Source organism: Rhamphochromis longiceps, linkage group LG23 (assembly GCF_057381845.1).
Source record: "Rhamphochromis longiceps isolate RC_006_pf linkage group LG23, R_longiceps_female_GT1.1, whole genome shotgun sequence".
Classification (NCBI taxonomy): domain Eukaryota; kingdom Metazoa; phylum Chordata; class Actinopteri; order Cichliformes; family Cichlidae; genus Rhamphochromis; species Rhamphochromis longiceps.
In genome coordinates, this window is record NC_140578.1 from 26,171,723 (window position 1) to 26,188,525 (window position 16,803).

Below are 16,803 nucleotides of genomic sequence, written 5' to 3' on the forward strand. Positions count from 1 at the left end.
CAAAAAAAATACAGCACTCTCTCATGAAAAATGTAAAAAACGCTATAATGGAGTAAATATGATCCAAGGAATGCGGTCTGAGTCATGCATTAGTCAGTGTGAGAAGCCAAAAGAGCAACAGCAGGCATAACTGTGTTCACATTCAAGGCTAATCTGCTATAAATGCATGCTGGCACCTTTCTGATTGGTCAGTGTCTTTAAACACTGCACTGGGACTCTGAAAGCTAGAATAAACAGACAGCAAAGCAACAGGTGCAAATAAATCTGAATCATCTGTGATCCTGCAGCCGTTTTGAAAGTGTTGCAGAAACAATAAAACAGGTTATCGAATTTCCCCAGTAACCTCAAATCTGAAAACTTAAACTGAATGATAATGTCCGGCCCGGCACCGAGGTATCCTGTTATTGAATTGTTTTAAATAAGATTGAAACGGGTCTCCCTTGGGGCACAGAAACTGCTGACAAAAGCTCATCCCCGCAGCTCCAGCCTTTGAAACAACCTGCAGGAATTCGAGCGGCCCCTTTGATCTCGGGATGGGATGTTGGGATTCAGCGTGGGTCGTGTTTACACAGCTTGGACTGACTCAGGAGTGGATGAAGGTGCTGTGCGGACAGGCAGACGCTCCGTACGGGTCACGTATGAAAGGAAGTAATCCTGAGCATTGTTTAAACTTTGCAAACAGCCAGGTGGGGAGGACCAGATCAGGGTTATCCACATGAGCTGTCAGTCACAGAGAGAGGAGCTGGGAAGGCTTACTGAGTCTCATCAGAGGACGAGATTAGAAGACACAAATAAAATTTAAAGTGTTTATCTCTTTGGATTTTAATTGGCTAAAGACGGGGTTCACATTGAATGTCACCTCTTTAATGACTTTCATTAATTCAATCATGAAGTTTAGCTGATTTTTAGCTGTATCAGTGGATCCCGTATGGCTTCAGGTCCTAAAAGTTACAAGATGTAGCAGTGGTTGATTTGTTGAAACACATCCTGCAACAGGTTTGACCCTGGCTTTCACCTGGGAGTAGGTTTGTGGTGGATTAATAACTACCATGAGATTGTTTAATGCTGTGTAATGTACTTTGCTCAGAAATGAAAATTTAGACTTAGTGTGACTTCGATCAAGTGACTTTGATTGATAATTACAAAATGTTGAAAAAAAATTGAAGCTTGAACTGTGATGCACTCCACGTCTTACCCACCAACCCCCAAAATGAACATGGACACGCGTCATTACAATAGAGAGTGGAAAGATGACAAACTGCATTCACGTGATTATGACATCCATCAGTGGATCAGGGGCTGTGACTATTTCACAAACTGAAAACGTGAGAGAAAATGAGAACAACAGCAAAAAGAGGAAGACAAAAAGGAAGGAAACAAACGGGGGAATTGCAGGGAAAGGTTGGAATAAAGAAGGAGCCTAAATTAAGAAATGTGGAGAAGAAAGAAGAGGAGTAACAGCAAAAGACAAAAATAAATGATACATAACAGACTGAAGATGAGGAAAAACACAAACAAAGTGAAACTGGAAAACCTCATCTGAAAGAGACAAATGTGGCTCTTGAGATGAGAAGGTTAAAGCCATGGAAGATGATCATACAATTTTCTGCAAAAAGCTACAAATCAAATATGTATTGTTAGAAGATGTGTATATATTTTTTAAATTTGGATTAGCAACAGGTGGGCTAAATGCAGGCAGATATGGAGGCAATGGGAAAGGAGTATGAGAAAAACAACAGGCACAGAAAGGGCAGCAGGGTGGAGAGTAAGACTGAAAACAGGAAAATATAAGTTGGGAAAGAAGAGAAGTGCCAAGTGAAATAAAGAGTAAGTAAAGGCAGATAAAAGGCGAAGGGATGAGAAAAGAAGGGAGTGGAAGGAAAAGGGAGCAATAAAACAGCTAGAAAAAGAAGTGCACAACGAGGGACACAAGGGAAGAATGTAAACTATGAAAGTAGGAGGAAAAAAGGAAAACAACAAGGAATGAAGTGGGCTGAAATGAGTAAATGACACAAAGGGAGGGATGAAGGATGAAGAGGAGGCGGTTAAAAAAATGAAGGGAAGAACAAAAGAGGTAGGACAGTAGGCCAAAATATAAGTTAAGATATATTTTTGCAACTACTGAACTGAATGCAGACAATGAAGATGAAAAGATGAAAAGATGCAGAAAATACAAGGATACATAGTTAAGGAAGAAATGAAAAGGAAAGCGTGATTTGTCAAAGAAAGGAACAGAGGGTCACAAAACGGGAGTAAATCAGAGCAGAGGAGCTGTGGACCAAAGTTATCTAAACAAAGAAAGTGGAGAAAGAAAGAAATACAAAAGAAAAAGTGGAAATCTGAAGAAATACACAAAGATTAAGACAATAAAAGAAGGAAATAAAATGAAAGAATGGATAAAAGAGGATGAGAACTAAGGAAATGAAAATTTAAACGTTTTAAGAAGAAAGAAATGAAATAGAAACGGGCTGTAAAAAAGATGGAAGAAGAAAAAATTAAACACTGGACTGAATTAAAGAGCAAATAAATAGACAAGTGACAAAAGAGGTGGAGAAGAATGCTTTGAATGAAAGAAAGAAAATGGGAAAGAGTACAAACAACGCAGAATAAGAATTGAAAGGAATTGAAAGAGAAAAACCAGTGAAAAAAAACATTATAACATGTCCCCCGCAAATTATTTTCACTGAGAATTCACCTTCAAAGTAAGGCACACTGCATTTCCAGTTTGTCACACTTTTTCAACTTTCTCTACCATTTGGTTAGCATTTGGTTACCATTAACCTAGGTTTATATCTGGGACTCTCCACCATTTGACCTTAGAACTGAAGAAGCTTCTCGGATGAGAGGTGAAACGTCTTCAAGCAACTTAAAGAAGTCCAGACGCTTTTCTTTGCAAGCTCCTTTGACCAAGACACCACATATTTTCAAAACCTCTCCGATGTTTTCGGAGACGTCTGTTACCCACCAGCTCGATAGCTAACCAGGGTTAAAAGCTCACTAGAGCCCGTGAGAACACCGGACACCCGGCAAATTGTTTTCAAACCCACCGCCGTCTTTCGCTACTCAGGTTAAACATGATAAATGAGTCACTTAGATAACTTAAAAATGTTATTGTTTGGCTTTTTTCAGTATTTTATTTGTTCCTGAGTGAATCGGTTTGGCTGAGGTCAAAGTTATAGTTTTTACACAGCTGAATAAACGTCAAGCAGACAACTGATTATCAGAAGTGTGAGATGCTCGAGAATTTACTCCGGTGTCCTGTTATATTTTAGATAGCAAGGAGCAGACGGCTGAGTTTATTAAACTTCACCTAAACAATCTGCAAATTTCATTAAAATTTAATAAACTATCATCTTGTCTTTATTTTTAGTTAGCACATACCTTACACACTTAAAGCTGTAAGCTAATGATAGTTATATAAGAGCAGATGCTGCTGGTGCAATAAGCTGTACGTTTTACGTCCAATTGATGCATGATCTGATTAGTCGACTAATCGCAAAAATAATCGGTGACTAGTCGACTATCAAAATAATAGTTTGTGGCAGCCCTATCACCAACCAGTCTCCAAACCTAGGTGGCTGAGGCTAAGCGCCAAATGAAAACAATGTAAAGACCCGACATTACAAAAGAGAAACCCCAATAATCCAACTGGCCTCTTTGAGCAAGCATTTGGCAAAAGTGGGAAGGAAAAACTCCCTTTTAACAGGAAGAAACCTCAGGCAGAACCAGGCTCAGGTAGGGGCAGCCATCTGCTGTGACCAGTTGGAGGTGAAAGGAGGAAGACAGGACAAAGACATGCTGTGGTAAAGAGCCAGAGAGAGAAAGAAGGAAAAACTAAATCAAAAAGAGGCCATACAATAGAAAATATAAAGAAAGAATTAACAGTGTTGAAGGAAGCAAAGATATAAGGCATGCTGATCTAGCTCACACTTAATTTGTTTCCCACCACACTTACTTACACAAACCAATATTTCCTCCATAACTTGGCTCTTAACTACAGAAGTTGGGTGACTAAAAATGGAAAGAGTAATCAAGCTGGTCGGTATGGCAGCTGATATTTGTAAAGTTTGAGCTGCTTCCACTCTGCCAATTTACAGTTATTCCATTTTCTCAAGGACGGCCGGCGTGCCCACCCCGAGCCTTACTTCAGCAGACAAAAGTGCTAACAGCAGATGAATTAAAGGTTACCAACAATATATGATGAATGTCAGGCAAATACAAATTACCACAGGAAGAAGAATAATGAAGAGGCTTTTTTCCCCCGCCAAGCCAGGGGCCAGTCAATAATTAGAGGTGGCGCGGTCGCTGTCACCGGCTTTCTGCAGGCTCGGCGATTTGTTTCGGCTTTAATTGCTCAGGTTAAGATGGCCGCCCACGCCACGTTTATGAAAAAAAAAAATTGAGCCGTTTACTGTCGAGATGCTCATCACGAGAGACCCGGATCCAACAGGACGCCCTTCGACAAGTTTCCTTGTCTCGTGCATTTGGTGTTTACTCGGAGCGAAGCATGAGGGGAGTTCGCTTTGATCCCCTCCAAAAAAAAAATAAATTAAAATAAGTCCCAACCGCGCACAGGGAAGATGTGCCACGAGTGGTTGACGGTCGGTGCACATTGAGATTTTTTTTCTTTTTTTTTTGCATTCAGGGAGACATAATCACACAAATAAGACATCAAAGATAGACTGAAAGTTAAAATATGCAGCTGAAAATTTATTCAGATTGTTTTGGGAAGGCAGGGGGAAAAATATTCCCTCAAAGTGTCCGACTGGATGACATCAAAAGTCTGTGATACCGTGAGACACGTGCACGAGCCAGACAGGATGCTTTCAGCTTTTTAGACATGTCTGGTCAGAGGGTTTTTTTTTTGGTTTCAGGGATCTTGGCAGCTTCGGTCCTTCATGTCGTGGTTCCCGTGACTGGAGGGGAATCCCATTTTTTTCCCTCCTCCTCTTGTTTTTCTGGTCACTGGCATGCAGCTCGCCAGTATGTCGCTTCTCAATGTGAACTCCCGTGCCCCGCAGGTTGGCAGAGAGAAAAGCGACACACACACACACACATGTACAAATAAAACTGGCCGCTGCCTGCAGGTTGAAGCCAAACTGCTGCACCTGCGTCATTTTTTGCTGGCTCCGATAACTCCGACCACCTCTCCACCTGTACGGCAAATCTGGCAACAGTCAAACCTAAAAAAACCCAACCCGTGTTCGAAACAGGAGGATGCGTCAGTGAGTGCGTCATGGAAATTTGTGTCCTGTGAGGAGAAAAGAGTGTAAATAGTGATAACAGGTTCATGTGTCAGGTTCAATTGCTACTTTCACTTTACTTCAGGGGTGTTGGACTCATTTTAATAAACGGGCAATTAAACACATAATCCAGGAGGATCGTTATGTAATAACACAATCGAAGAAAGTTAAACTCTATATTTTCACCTGTGTTTTCAATCTGAAAATACTGACATTTAACAAACCTTAACTACAAAACCTACCCCTGATGACCGACCTAAGAAAAATGAGTACATTTCACTCTCTAAGTGATGCTCTAATGCCCCTTGAGAGTAAAAACATCCTCTGTGTTTGCGGCTGTCGTTTTTGTTAAAGCTCTTAGCATCAATCAGTTTGGTTTGGTTTATGTGAAATGAAAAACCAGAAAATATGATGTCAAAATGACACTTCATCTAAAAAGTAACATCTAGTTGTTGATCGATAGATCCAAATATCAACAATAATGATAACAGTAGCGGTATCGATACTAGCGTGATAGTATCAATAGTAATAAAGAAATTATTATTTTGGAAATGAAACCTTAATCTTAAAGAGACGCTGAGCCAAAGCGTTTCAGAGACCGGCACATTTGCAGGTCTCCACAAACAGCAGTTTCAAAGTGCATAAGAAAAGGTGAAATGTGTGATTTGTTCTGTTAACTAAAGTAAAAATCCCAGCGATTTAGTGCTCAGAGGTGTCAGTATTGGTGTCGGCAGTACTGGCCTTATGTTTACTTGCTATCGGATTGATGTCAAACTTTGTAGTATTGCGCAGCACTAGTAACATGTTCTAGTTTCTAAAGGTTTAGCCAAAGTTAACCCTACTCTGTGAACCCTGATTGGTCACTAGTGGCAGCTTGGATATTAAGATGCAGTGTGATTTTTTTTTTTTCCAGACAACCTCCTAAACAACGACAACTGCCATTCTCAGCCCCTCCAGCATTTTATTAGTGCCCAGTACATAAATAAAACATGAAAATCTCCCAACATGGAGGGATCTCTCTATGACATTGTATGATCTTTACTGTATTTTGTTTTGGATTTCATCATTTTCCCTGTTTTTAGGGCAGAAATCTGATGATCAGTGTGGTGTGTTTGAGAAATACAACACGCAGTCAGTCACAGCTTGGGTATGTGTCGCACGAGGCTTCACTAAACTGCTGTAACCTTATCAAACTACTCTGTATTTTTACTGCGTGAGGAGAGCTTTGTGCCTCAGAAACAACAACAAGCTGCAAAATGCTGAAGAAGCTGAGAGTTCAGTGATGTTAAGGGACAGAAAGTTTCTCTTTGTCTGAAAGCTCTCAGAAAGCTGAGATTCAAAGCGAGGCCCATCTCTCCTAATTAACACTTTGAAAGATAAAAGCAGTTTATTAAATCAATCAGGATGATGGTTGTTTGTGAATCCCAGCAGATAAGGACATTTGCATATTAACTTTGCAGTTCTAACCTACATTTGAGGATCTTCTGAGATTGTGGCCGGCTTCAATGTAAATATTTTTCCCCCTCACTTCTACTGTACACGTTTTAAAGTTTCATCGCCTCAGATTCTCTGGTGGATTTTCAACTCATTAAAAAATAAAGACACGGATAAATAAGCAAACATATAACGTAAACAGACAAACAAATGAATAAACGAGCACAGATATCACGGCGCCGGAGAGGCTCTGCCAAAATTTCTGGCAAAGACGGGGCAAAACAATCTGGATCTTGACTTTCTGTTAGATATTCCCAGTTCAAAATTCGACTTTAAACGGACATGAAAGCAACAAATAGGCTTTAAAGAAGTATTATGTGTGCCCTGCAGTTAATCTGGCACGTACTAAAGAGCCAAAATCTCACTTTAATGTGAATCATGTATTTTCCTGATAATGTTTTGAGTGGATTTAGTATCTCTGGGCTTTTATTCAACTTGTTCATATTAAAATCTCATTGTTTTGAGTTTTCTACACTGATCGAATGGTGCAGTTCATTGCATGTATTTCTAAGATGTCTCAGTTTTATCTCAGAGTTTGACTTTCCTGGGTCTTAAAGGTAAAAACTGTGTCTTTACGTGGGGTTTTGTTAAGAATAAACACAGAGTATGTACAGTAGTTTGCTCACTGGAGCACAGAGTATGGATTAAAAGCAGCTACCCAGAAATGCACCATTCTCGGTATGTAGTAAATACAATTTCAAAAATTCTTCGGCATGAACAGATTGTCCACAGACAATGGAGGCAAGTGAAAATTAAACTAAATGAAATTTTCCTAGATTTGGAAAAACTTGTGTCAAGCAATTTAGTTCAGTGGGTTTTTTTCTTGTTTTTTTCCGTGGGAAAATCTGGCTGACAGAATATGCAGATAAATGCTAGAACTTGGATTTCCCTTCTTGGGTTTTATCAGCTTTTCTTGATACTACAGTATTAGCTTAAATGGGGTATTTTTGTGGTAAATGTAGGCAATATAAAAGACAGATGTAGCATATGGGGCTGAAGAGTGAAGCCAATTCAGAAAAGCCTAAAACTTAGAACCTTTTTAATGCACACTACAGCGTGATAACTGTTGTTGCCAAAAGATTTCTGGTCCTATCAAAATCTATCCGCTTGAGTGTTGACAATCAGATCAACCACTTGGTTGTGACATTCGGTTTTAAAATACCAAAGGTGGAAAAGCTCATCTCGAGGCTTTCTCTTTTACTCTTTTACTCCTCTTTCAAACCATCTGTCCTCTCTGTCCAAAATGTGAACATTGGACAGAGATACGGTGGCCCTGAAGTGCAAATCACACCAACAAATTGCTAAACACAACAACAAAATCGAGAAACAAAAAAACAAATGGAGAATCACAAAAACAAAACTGAGAATCACAAAAACAAAATTGAGAAGCACAAAAACAAAACTGAGAATCACAAAAACAAAATTGAGAAGCACAAAAACAAAACTGAGAATCACAAAAACAAAATTGAGAAGCACAAAAACAAAACTGAGAATCACAAAAACAAATCAAGAAGCACAAAAACAAAAGAAGAATCACAAAAACAAATCAAGAAGCACAAAAACAAAAGAAGAATCACAAAAACAAATCAAGAAGCACAAAAACAAAAGAAGAATCACAAAAACAAATTGAGAAGCACAAAAACAAAAGAAGAATCACAAAAACAAATTGAGAAGCACAATTACATTAAGAAAACCGGAAAGGGTAGGTACCAGTCGGCAACAGGAGACATCACTGATTGGACGTCCGCGCTGTTCATCTTTGGAACCGGAAGTTACTCTGCCTGTGGCGCATTTTTTTCAAACATGAACATTAGCGGTGACCCAAACATAGCTGTCGCTATTCGAGAATATTTTGATTCAGGACATACATACGAGGTGATACTGGATATGCTCAAGTGTAATCATGACATTGCAATTAGTATGCGTACACTGAAAACGCATTTAAAAGAATCTGGACTGTACAGACGAGGCAACTATTCTCCACTTCCTGAGGTGAGGCGTGCCATTTTGGCCGAGCTTCGAGGACCAGGACAATTGTTTGGATATCGGACCATGTGGCAAGTTCTCAAACAAAAACACAAGCTGCGTGTCAAGCGTGATGTAGTTATGAGGCTGTTGAGACAACTAAATCCTCAAGGAATCGCTTTGAGAACTCGAAGGAGGTTCACAAGACGCACGTATCACTCCATGGGGCCCAATTACATATGGCATGTAGATGGCTATGATAAACTGAAACCCTTTGGCTTGGCCCTGTCAGGATGTATAGATGGCTTTTCAAGAAGACTGATGTGGCTTGTGTGTGGAGCAACAAACAACAACCCGGCTGTTATAGCTCACAATTATATAAACTGTGTAAAGAGTCTTGGTGTGATACCAATGAGATTATGAACAGACTTCGGGACTGAGAATGGGACTATGGCAGCAATACAGTGTACCCTCCGTCACGCACACACGGACTATTATGCTGGATCGTCAAGCCACAGTTACGGATCATCTACTGGGAATCAGCGCATCGAGTCATGGTGGTCTTATTTCAGAAGAGGAAGGTGGGTACATTTGTGTCTGGTAGGTGTAAGCTACAGTGAAAGCTGATCAGATCGTTTTTTTTTACATGCATTTAAGAAAATAGAGTAGCGTCCTGCTGGACGTGTTGAAAAGTTGGATGAGATAGACGTTAACAGCCGTCACTTTATTGCAGGAACTCAAAATGGTCACTGTCAGCTGTTGTGCCGAAATGAGCATGCTTGCCTAGATTTAACGACGCCAATACAAAATGAAAAACTCAGACCAAACTCTCCACTCCTCACAATCAACACACAGAGTGAAAAGAATACAGCATTTTTAACAAGAACATTACTGCAGGGTCGCTACAATATTTATGGAAAACTAATATGCATTACTTTGTTTGACATCCATTTGTGGCATGTTTTAAATGGGACCAAAATGTAACAAACCCTATAAAATGACCAAGAACAAAGCTAAATTGATTCTTAAATATTAATTATATACCCAGGTCTCAGTTTTGGATGGACTTGTTTGGAGACCTAAGAGACTCTGGAAACTTAAATGGAAGCCACGAACACCAATGCTTGCTGAGATTCTGCTTCAGAGGGGTTCTACAGAAAGACCTGGATGAATGCAAAGACCTCTGGAACAAACACAGGATCCGGCCAAGCAGACTTGCATCGTGTCCAGGGGGGATTCCAAACGAACTCTATCTCTTGCCTCACAGGTATTTGAGTTCTTAACAAAATGAATTAACCTTTTGCATCAAACTAAATGCAAGGTGTTGTTATTGCTTAAGTTGGTTAATATATATTCATAATTTTACACATAAGTATGATACAGCAGTTTATAACATGTCACTGCATGCGTTGATTTATATAGTTCCATATTGTCAGCAAAAAATCCTTCACTGTTCTATTTTCATTTTGCAGATATGGTTCAAGAGACTGTGGATTTGCTGTTGAGGAGAGGGAACTGGATGTGTTTCCCGAGGAGGGGCTACCGGTTGGATTGTGTGGTGATCCAAACATTGAGGAATATTTACAACAGGCTGTACAACAAAACACACTGCAGCAGCCACAAGACTGGGAATCGGCCACAGAACTGTATTTGGCCCTGAAGGACATAGCTGGGTTTTAGATACCAACTGAACTTCAGTTTGTAATGACATTTGTCAGAGTTACTCTGACGAAGACACACACTGTGTTGAAACGTTAGTTTCTTTCCTTTTTTTGCACCTAATAAAACCTTTGGACTTGAGTGCTCCAGCCCTTCTGTTTTTCCTTCATTTTTTTAATGTTAGTAGTGTTTCCTTTCCCTCTTGCTAAATTGAATATAATATTGTTCATAATATACAGCAACTGGCATGAATTTAAATATTAACATTTAACCACAAGGAAACATTTACAATTTTCTTTAATAAAACCATTTACAAATAGTGTCCAGCATTTCTGTCACTTTTCCAACATACACAATATTAAGAAAAAACAACTAAATGTTTAACAATATGGAAGTTGCTTATCACATGAATGTGTTAGGTTCAGCTGCCGTTGGCACACTACTTAACAGGGTAACTCAGTAACTGTAACTTGATGACCTTGCTGATTTAAGAACATCCAAATCCTGGAGCATTTTGAATTCCAAAGTCCATGTTGGCCTTAAAGATGCCATATGAGTCACAGATGGGTAGCTTCAGAGTATTTGCACAGGTGTTTGCAACTGGAAAAGGCGAATCACTTAAAAACTGGATGCATGGTGGTGGTGTCATTCCTGCCGGTGGAACTGCCGTCAGCCCTGTGGCAAACATCATCAAATCTTCCAGACACACTGCTGTTGCCTTCTCTGAAAGAAGAAAGTAAACACTGTAGTACATTACAGAAAATTAATTTCCTTACCTCTCCTTTCATAAAACTATAAACAAATAAAAACGGCCATTCAAACCTTCACAATCAAGGAGATAATCTGCCCAAAAGCCAAGTGTTAGGACCTCCTTATGCCGCTTGTTGCTTCCTGCTGGGCTGAGATCTGGTCTGAACATGCTCTCCAGTTCTGAAGCAGTCAGGGCCTTTGCAGAGAAGCATAGGAGTGGGGCCAGCACACTGGAATGTTTTTGCAGTGCACTTAAAAAATTCAGACTTTCCAGTCCATCTTTAAATCTGCAAAGGATAGACAAATAACTAATAATTGGTTTATAGCTATGACTATTGCAGTCTTCTAAATTGTGTTTAAATGACTTTACCTACTAGATCTTTCATTATAAATTTGGACAGATTTCAAATGCATACACAAAAATAATTAATAGTGCTCATAAATTAACTGTGACAGCAAAAAAAAGAAGAGCTCATTGGGATTTCAGCATTTAAAAAAAAAATAGTGCTTTCACACTGGAATAAACAAGTGTGTCGAAAAAGGGATCACCTCTTTTTATAAATAACTGAAAAATTAATCATGTTGCATGACTGATTATTATGGGTCATTGTGAACAATAAATGTATACTAAATTAGAGTTCTAGTGTCAAAAGGTTAATAGCGTGCAACAGTGGCTCAGGAATTAAGTTGTTGTTCATCAGATCACCGGATGCTACCGAATCAGTTTTTTCATATACATCTGAAGGTCTGAAAATGTCAGTGGCTGCTGTGATGAGCAACTGGCCATCCTGAATTTAAAAGGAGTAATGAGTTTACCGTTGTATGACACTTTGGTTTCTTTCAAGGATGTACCATCTGAGGTATTCCTCCACAAATGCTTGTTTCTCACAAGGCTTGACATTTCTGAGGCATCCAGCAGTTTGGAAGATTGTGCTGTTTTGCAAAATAAGATTATGCAAAGACTCCTCTGATTCAGCTTTCAGGACCTATTAAAAAAAAAAAAAAAAAAAAAAAGGTTTACTGTAAGAAAAACAAAAATAATTTTCACTACTTTTACGATTCATTCAAACATTGGATTAAAGAAATAATCAATTTGTTATTTCACTTGTGTTGTTGGGAGGTGGAAATCTGTCCTTTCAGATTACAGAATCTACCTTGAACCTACTTTCAAGATATGATCCAACACGGATAACTGTTATCCTGATTTAATCTTTTAAACTGGCCCCAAGTGTCTTCTAAGTAAACCCATTCCCTGAGCCTAGGTAATTTTCTACCTGATGTAGAACTTTTGTGATCTCCTCATCTTGCACATCTTCTACAGTGGCGCTGAAACTCTGATTCCCTGTGATGTGGTTGACCAGGTTCTTGGAGAGGAAATGTGGTGCTGGTCCCCCATGCACAATGGATACAGCGATCATCTTTCCTGCTAAAAAGTACTCATCTTGCCTGGCAGCTGTAATACAGGGCACATAATTATCATGGTTAATTGCTATTAAATATGCTAATGAAAAAAATAAGCCAATTTTTATTAAAATTTCCATTGTAATAATTACGGAGAAAACATCCACCTCTTGAATTATATACAAGATAACGGCTCTCTGGAGGTCCATCAAAGATGGGGCGATTTCTCAGACTGCCCATAAGAAGTGTGAGGAATTCACGCCTCGGGCCACCTGTATCCAAACCGTCTTCAAAGCTGCCAGCATCATCATTAAACTTGATGAACATGTCGTAGTTGTCAGAGTATGTGCTGCGTCGAAATCCTCTAACAGCTCCATCCCATACAGCTGACCTTGATATATTGAACCTGCTGACCTTCTTGTGGTCAAGTTCCAGTGCCAAATTTGCAATAATTTCATGTGCCTCCAAATTGGTGTCTCTAAAAAAAAAAAAAAAGGGAAACTTATTTTTTAAAGGTGTATATACTCCTCTCATGATTGCATGATGTCTTGTACAGAACAAGATGGCGGTTAATTGGATTCAAATGTTTAAATTACTAACACAGGTTCTTCTGGGGGCTCAGCTTTGGCTTCGTTAGGAGTAGGATCTTCATCATCAATCACAATCGGTTCAAACAGCTGTGTGTAGTTTCTGCAGAGTGAAAACATGTACACAAAGTGTAGATGCAAAAATACAAATGCATAAACATGCAGTTCCACTTTTATAGAACGATTCTACTATTTATTTTTCTGAAGAATCAAATGTAAAAGAGTCAAACTACATACATTTATAATAATTGTGTGTATATATTTTGTGCAAACCTCTGGAATAATTACTCAAGATACAACGCACCTGTAACAGGAGCTCTCGACAGTGAGGCATTCAGTAGTGCCTGTATCGTTTTCTTCTTCCAAATCTATGACCTGGAAATACAGAAAAGAGGATGAATGAAAATTCATATTTGACCAATTGATAATTATTTTAATATAGGGAGCCTAAGTCTCCTCCCCTTCTGGTCTGCTCGTGGGTCCCTGAACAAAAGAAAAATGAATGGAAGTGAATGGAGCTATAAAAGTTATTTTCTGGTCTGCTTTGCCTTACTCTCTGAATCACACATATGTTGTACTTCAATTTAAATAATAAATAATTGTGTTTCGACTATGTCTGTAATGTAATTTGAGATTTGTTAGCTTGTAAAAATTTGTCCTTAAAATGACTACAAGTCAGATGTCGCAAATATGATGTCGCCTCAGAAGCTTTTCTCCCCCAGCGTAGCTGCTAATTATCACATGGCCAGATTTATAGTGGTTTTCTCCACATCATCCTGGAAGAAGGATTCGAAGCTCGCTAAACAAAACTAAGCTTTTCCTCTTCTCTGTGTCTGGTTCGATGATGTCAATTTTGTGAGACGAACATTTACATTTCGCCACGTCTTTTCAAACAAAACATAAAATAACCTTTGCCACCTGTCGCTTAAGCACTTTTTGGCATCAAAATGTGTTTATATACTTCACGGACATCATATTTTAAATCCATTATACACATCAAACGGGATCAGAAAATAATTTTTATTGGCTCATAGACTCCTATTTTTTTAGCAGTATGGGACCCATGGTCCGGAAGTAGATGGATGTACCTTAGGTTTCCTATCCCAATAGATTATCTAAAGGTACAGTAAGTAAGAATGAAATAAGAAATCCTGTGGTCAAATTTGTGTACTACAGTCTATCTTTATAAACAAACGAGTGACTCTCCCTCCTCCCGTTCCATGAGTTTCATGGCTACGGATCAGCGCCAGAAGATTCTAGATGACAAAGACGAGTCATACACAGTTAGTTTCAATGTAACCTTCCTTCCAACATGATTGAGACATTAGACTGCTTTGTGATTATTTCACTTAGTGTACCTTTAAGGGGTGGATGTTATAATCTATTGATAGTATGAAAATTGATGATGTGAAATGCATTGTATAATAACAATGAATGTAATAAGCAAACAGTGAATCGTCATCTAATTGCAAAGTAAAGGCGGTGGAGATTGTCTGCTGCACTGTTTTACTAATAAAATAGTTTTTTACCTGTTGTACTTCATTAGCAAGCACAAGATCCCCAGCACCCTTCCTTAGAGAACAAAGAAAAGCATTATTGTTGTGTACTGTGAAAATATTAATTGACACTTTGAAAATATTTAAGCATCTTGATTAACAAACAAGCAATACAAGTATTATGTAGTCCATGTTCCAAAAACCATATACAGAATGAATGACTGTGTGTTATACTTGTATAACTATGCATGTGACAAATAAAGAACCTTGAACCTTTAACCTTGACAAAAGTGTATATCTCATTAATACAAAAGTTTAGGCAAAAAACAGTAAAAGATTACATGTTCTTAAAATATCACTTACTCATATTCTGCCGCTTTCTGTAAAGGACTGCTTTCATGTTGAAGTTCCCATGGCTGAAACAAACAAACAAACACACGCACGCACGCGAGCGAGCACGCACGCACGCACACACACACAAAATGTATTTCACATATAACTATTAACTGTTTTACTGAACTGAGGCAAATGGTGGTGGCTAAACAACAAGAAAACTCTATAAAAAAAATTTAAATTGTACTTACCAGTGTATCAGCAAGATCAAACTCAGAGGGCCTTTTAATAACAATCTCGGGGTCAGAGTCAGACAAGTCTGAGTTTTCTCCAACTACAAAACATGAAAACAAATCAAGCTAAGCAAACTAAATTCATACTAATGTATGAAACTTTATTTGATCATGAATAATAGATTAATACGAAAGGCATAAAGTTAGCATTTAAAAATCATGACTCAGTAGATCCAAAAATGGCTGAATTTCATGTTTCCAGGAAGAAACATAACATATACAAGCTAATTTAGGCAGCAATGGTGGCAGAGGAGTTAAAAGCCCGCCCTGTAATCAAAAGGTTGAAGGTTTGAGCCCTGCTCAGTCTGTCACAGTCGTTGTGTCCTTGGGCAAGACACTTCACCCTCCATGCCAGGTGGTGGTAGTGGGAGGGATAGGTGGCATCTGTGTACAGCAGCCTTGCTTCAGTCAGTGAGTCCCAGGACAGTTGTGTCCACATTGTAGCTAATCACCAGCAGTGTGTGAATGTGTATGGGTGAATGACTGGTTTTGTTGTGAAGTGTCTTGGGGGGGTTGTAGAACCCTAAAAGTTGCTATATCAAATACAGGCCATTCACCATTTTAATGTAGGTATGCTATTGACTTGCGTGCTTTATGCGTAATGTTATCATTTTACAATTTCAAAATTAGCAGTTGTTGAAACTAAGGGAATGTGTGTCAAAATCAAAACAAACATTAGCAGCTTACCATCTTCAAAGTCACTCTTCAAGCAGATGAAAACAGTGATTCTTTGATAAGGCTTGCCAACTTCAGCCTTATAAGCCTCAAGTGTAAATGGTCTTTGTGTTCCAGGGACAGTAATGACCTCAGTGCCATCCGGATACAGAAGAAGGAAAGGTCCATCTTTTAGATCTTTGTTAAAGTCCTTCATTTTTTTTAACAGCTTGATTGAGCAGACTTGTGGCAGTAGCGTCAGGGTCTGTTGTTAGGAAAATAGTTTTTCCACGGTATGGCTTCAAACCACCCTTTTTTATGGTCATCAAGCCGACATTTATCTGTAAGGAAAAACACATGAACAATGGGCCAAGTAGATACTAATATGACTCTAAGCAGATCTATTCAAACTTGAATATTTATTAACTGCTAAAGAGGGATCTTCCTGACAACCTAAATGTACAATTACTCGTAAACAATTGTTCTTATTCTGGATAGCTTTACTACACTGAACATTTTTTACACAACTCCCCTAAGGAATAACAAAAGAATGTCATTAGAAAATTAACCTCAACTTGTTTTCAGACTGAGCTAGCCAAACTACCTGAACCTTTCTTTTTTCCTTTTTCTTTAAGCCCTTCCTCCCTTCAGAAAACTTTTGCCTCTCTTCATTTTTCTTTTTTCTGTATTCTATGAAGGTGCTGAAGGTTGGAGTCGGGCAGTTTGAGGTAGTCTGTGATGCTAAAGGGAAACAAAGGAAAAATGTACTACAATGTCACACATTAAAGACATTCATTCATGTAACATTCCATTGTCCACACAACACGCAAATAAGGACAACACTGAATAATCTCACTAGAAAATTTCTACCAAGGAATGACAATGCAACTGATACTATTGACCAATACAATTCTACACCAGTAAGTTT

At 38.7% G+C, this 16,803-nt stretch overlaps 1 protein-coding gene and 1 long non-coding RNA gene across 3 annotated transcripts; one reads left to right on the forward strand and one right to left on the reverse strand.

Moving 5' to 3' along the window:
- Positions 1–9,127: 9,127 nt before the first annotated feature.
- LOC146642073 (uncharacterized) lies at positions 9,128–10,547 on the forward strand. The gene is made up of 3 exons (XR_014909701.1): positions 9,128–9,283; positions 9,751–9,969; positions 10,175–10,547. It is a non-coding gene; the product is annotated as an uncharacterized LOC146642073 (long non-coding RNA).
- Positions 10,548–10,675: 128 nt separating this feature from the next.
- LOC146642074 (G2/M phase-specific E3 ubiquitin-protein ligase-like) lies at positions 10,676–16,107 on the reverse strand. 2 transcript variants are annotated; one of them, XM_085399159.1, is made up of 11 exons: positions 15,909–16,107; positions 15,180–15,262; positions 14,959–15,011; positions 14,629–14,671; positions 13,404–13,474; positions 13,113–13,202; positions 12,680–12,990; positions 12,386–12,564; positions 11,928–12,097; positions 11,184–11,398; positions 10,676–11,084 (listed from the first exon to the last, which is right to left on the reverse strand). In XM_085399159.1, exons 1-11 carry the CDS (start codon positions 16,090–16,092, stop codon positions 10,849–10,851), a joined length of 1,635 nt encoding a protein of 544 aa, XP_085255285.1. In that variant the 5' UTR covers positions 16,093–16,107; the 3' UTR covers positions 10,676–10,848. The 2 variants fall into 2 exon arrangements, with proteins under 2 accessions (XP_085255285.1, XP_085255286.1); XM_085399160.1 differs by lacking the exons at positions 14,959–15,011; positions 15,180–15,262; positions 15,909–16,107 and having other exon boundaries at positions 10,686–11,084; positions 12,680–12,988.
- Between the last annotated feature and the right edge of the window lie 696 nt (positions 16,108–16,803).

What these genes read in the sequence shown, in the direction of transcription:
- LOC146642074 (XM_085399159.1), bottom strand. Translation starts at nt 16,092, where the DNA reads ATGAAGGACTTTAACAAAGATCTAAAAGATGGACCTTTCCTTCTTCTG. An exon ending in TCACAAAAGTTCTACATCAG is followed by an intron (nt 12,098 to 12,385) that starts GTAGAAAATTAC and finishes TTTTTTTAATAG; the next exon opens with GTCCTGAAAGCTGAATCAGA. An exon ending in TTATCTCCTTGATTGTGAAG is followed by an intron (nt 11,085 to 11,183) that starts GTTTGAATGGCC and finishes TTCTTCTTTCAG; the next exon opens with AGAAGGCAACAGCAGTGTGT.